This window comes from Sinocyclocheilus grahami, unplaced genomic scaffold (assembly GCF_001515645.1).
Source record: "Sinocyclocheilus grahami isolate Dianchi unplaced genomic scaffold, SAMN03320097.WGS_v1.1 scaffold762.1, whole genome shotgun sequence".
NCBI classification, from domain to species: domain Eukaryota; kingdom Metazoa; phylum Chordata; class Actinopteri; order Cypriniformes; family Cyprinidae; genus Sinocyclocheilus; species Sinocyclocheilus grahami.
In genome coordinates, this window is record NW_015505941.1 from 24291 (window position 1) to 26967 (window position 2677).

Consider the following 2677-nt stretch of genomic DNA (forward strand, 5'->3'; position numbering starts at 1 on the left):
ATAGGGATTTCGCCTATGGCGTCAAATTGGCTAGAAACGGCCCTGCTTACTGGAATGTATTAGCTATAAAAGCTGCTGTTCAAATGAAGTTCCTTAACGTAAGTTAGGGAGGAGCGGGCCCATCTATTCTTTCAGTCAACAGCTAGAGTATATAAGCAGCTGCTTACCTCTCTCTAGTCTCAGCTGTTCCAGCATCCCTCCAGCTCCCCAAATCTCCACCTTCATCTTAGGTACCTTGCCCTTTGTAATCATCCTATATCAAGTCCCTGGGGGGTATATCAGAGCTTGAGTTGAAGCTGCTTCACCGAGCCCCTCATCAGTGGACAGCATGCCAAATAAGTTTACACACAATTTCCTTAAGATTATATGGGCAAACTAACTCGTTAAAGTGTATTAATTAATCTCAATCTATTAAACATGGTCTGCTCTTTCTTAATGTATAGTTTGTTGGGCAGCTAAATTCAATTTTAAACTTTAATTGAAATCGTTCTCCAATCTGATGTGAATCTGCACTCAACTGCTGAACATGTGACTAAACTGTCTCCATTTCAGACTCAATTAACACTGTTTTACATGTGCCCCCTTAAATTATAACACTTCAGAGACATTCACACAAAAAGCCCTAACTCTTGCTAGGTGTCACGATGTGGGTAGATGAGGCACACAGTGAAGGGGAAATCCAAAGGTGAGTTTTTATTAACAATCCAAGAGGGTAATCACTGACGATCATAGGATAAAAGCTCCACAACGTAACTTTAACCCAAGACAAGAGAACTGAGGAAAACACTGGGCTTATAAACACATGGAACGTAATCAGGAAGAACAGAAACAGGTGAGGAGTGAGGAGTAATCAATCAAAACATGTGAACAGAATAAACTATGATTAACTAAATGAGAACATGAACTGAACCAAATAGGGGCAAACAGGAACTAAACTGAAACAAACATGTGACAGATATCGCCCCCCTCTGAAAGATCCGACCTCGTGCCACATAACATCGAGGGGTGGGAGGATGGACACCCTGGAGGTCCCTCAGGACAGGCTTGGACCAGACGCCTCCAAAGCGGTACCGGATCCGGGTTCCAAGGCGGAGCGGACAGTTCAGGTTGCCATGGCGGAGCGGACAGTTCAGGTTGCCATGGCGGAGCGGACAGTTCAGGTTGCCATGGCGGATCCTCCGTGGGCTTTACTCGGGAACTAGAGCCCTCCGGGGGCTATACTCGGGAACAGGAGCCCTCCGTGGGCTATAATCGGGAACTGGAGTCCTCCGTGGGCTATACTCAGGAACTGGAGCCCTCCGTGGGCTAAACTTGGGAACAGGAGCCCTCCGTGGGCTATACTCAGGAACTGGAGCCCACTCTGGGCTGGATTCGGGGACTGGAAACAACCCACACATCCTCCCCACCACAGTGACCCCAAGCCCCCCCCACCCCCCCCCCCAACAAACCACAGCCCTACTGCTTGCTCTCTCTTTCTTTCTCTATCACTCCCATGATATTATAAGAGGTGTAATGGAAATTTGAATCTTGATGTTGCTGTCCCAGCACAAAATAGCATAAAATTTGGGTGAGAGTTAATTTCTTGCATTTGTCTCTGTTGGTTACCCTTCAGGGCAGGGAGCCACTCTCATCGCAGACACCGGCGCTGGAAAGCAGAAATTAGGAGTTCTTCCAGCATGGAAAACAGGTACAGTTGTTACCTTATAACTGAATAATTGGGAAAAGGCCACATTTAAATGTAAAATTCAGTGGAAATCCGTGGCTGAGTCTAAAACCAAAGGCAGCTGCTGTCCTGTCCAGTCTATCAGTGGCACTATAACATCACATCTAATGGTCTAAAACCAATTCAAGTAAGAATAGAATACAACAAAAAAAAGTTGTCATGCACTTTCATTTATACAAACATTACCACATTAATATGAATTAGAACATTCTTATTCTGAAAATTTTAAATGAATGTTCCAAAAAAAAAATGTTTTGGTGTTTTTGGAGAATGTTGGGGGTCAGAGATATTCATGGCTTCATGCTGGCCAGTCAGGTTTTTTTATCTTATCAGTGAGCATCCGGTGCCACTGTTGTGATGACTGATAAAGGTAGAGGTGACACAGAGGATACTCTTTTATCTGCCTCTCACAGCTGATGTCCAACATTTGGCATGTAGATCAATGGAAACGGGAAAGGGAATGAAATTTGAGCTCTTGCCCCCGTGAACGGTTTCAAATCTTTGGAGTAGGTTGTGGGGGGATGGGGTTGAGTTACTGTAGAGGTGTAGCACTGTAGGGAATAGTGATTAAATAAAGTTTCCGTTTTTCTTTGATAGTAAGTATCAGTGACCATGTACAAGTTAGGACGTTGGAGTACTTGCTTCCTTATTGCACAAATGAGTATAGTTTATGAGATGTAAAATAAGACCATTTTGTACTGGGTCAAATGTGTATTTTTGAAAATACATTTTGAATTAGATGAACGCATCAGAGTAATCACAGACAGTTTTTCATGCATTAAATTGGCCTCAAACGCTCTCCCAGGTGTCACCACTCTGATTACTTTATCAGTTCTTCATACAAAAGACACTCATTCATTAATCACACAATTTCTGCCTTTTTCGGGAGTGGAGAAAAATGAGCTCAGATTTCAAATTGAAATAATCTTAAACTGGAGATGATTGCTTTTAAAT

At 43.3% G+C, this 2677-nt stretch overlaps 1 protein-coding gene across 1 annotated transcript in view; it reads left to right on the forward strand.

Annotated features, from left to right (window-relative positions):
• Nucleotides 1-2677, forward strand: part of LOC107561260 (serine/arginine repetitive matrix protein 4-like) — a 13777-nt gene that overhangs the window by 2127 nt on the left and 8973 nt on the right. The window contains exon 2 of the mRNA XM_016245671.1: nt 1613-1687. Coding sequence (XP_016101157.1) covers nt 1677-1687 — 11 coding nt within the window. The 5' untranslated portion in view covers nt 1613-1676. The remainder of the gene's footprint in view (nt 1-1612; nt 1688-2677) is intronic.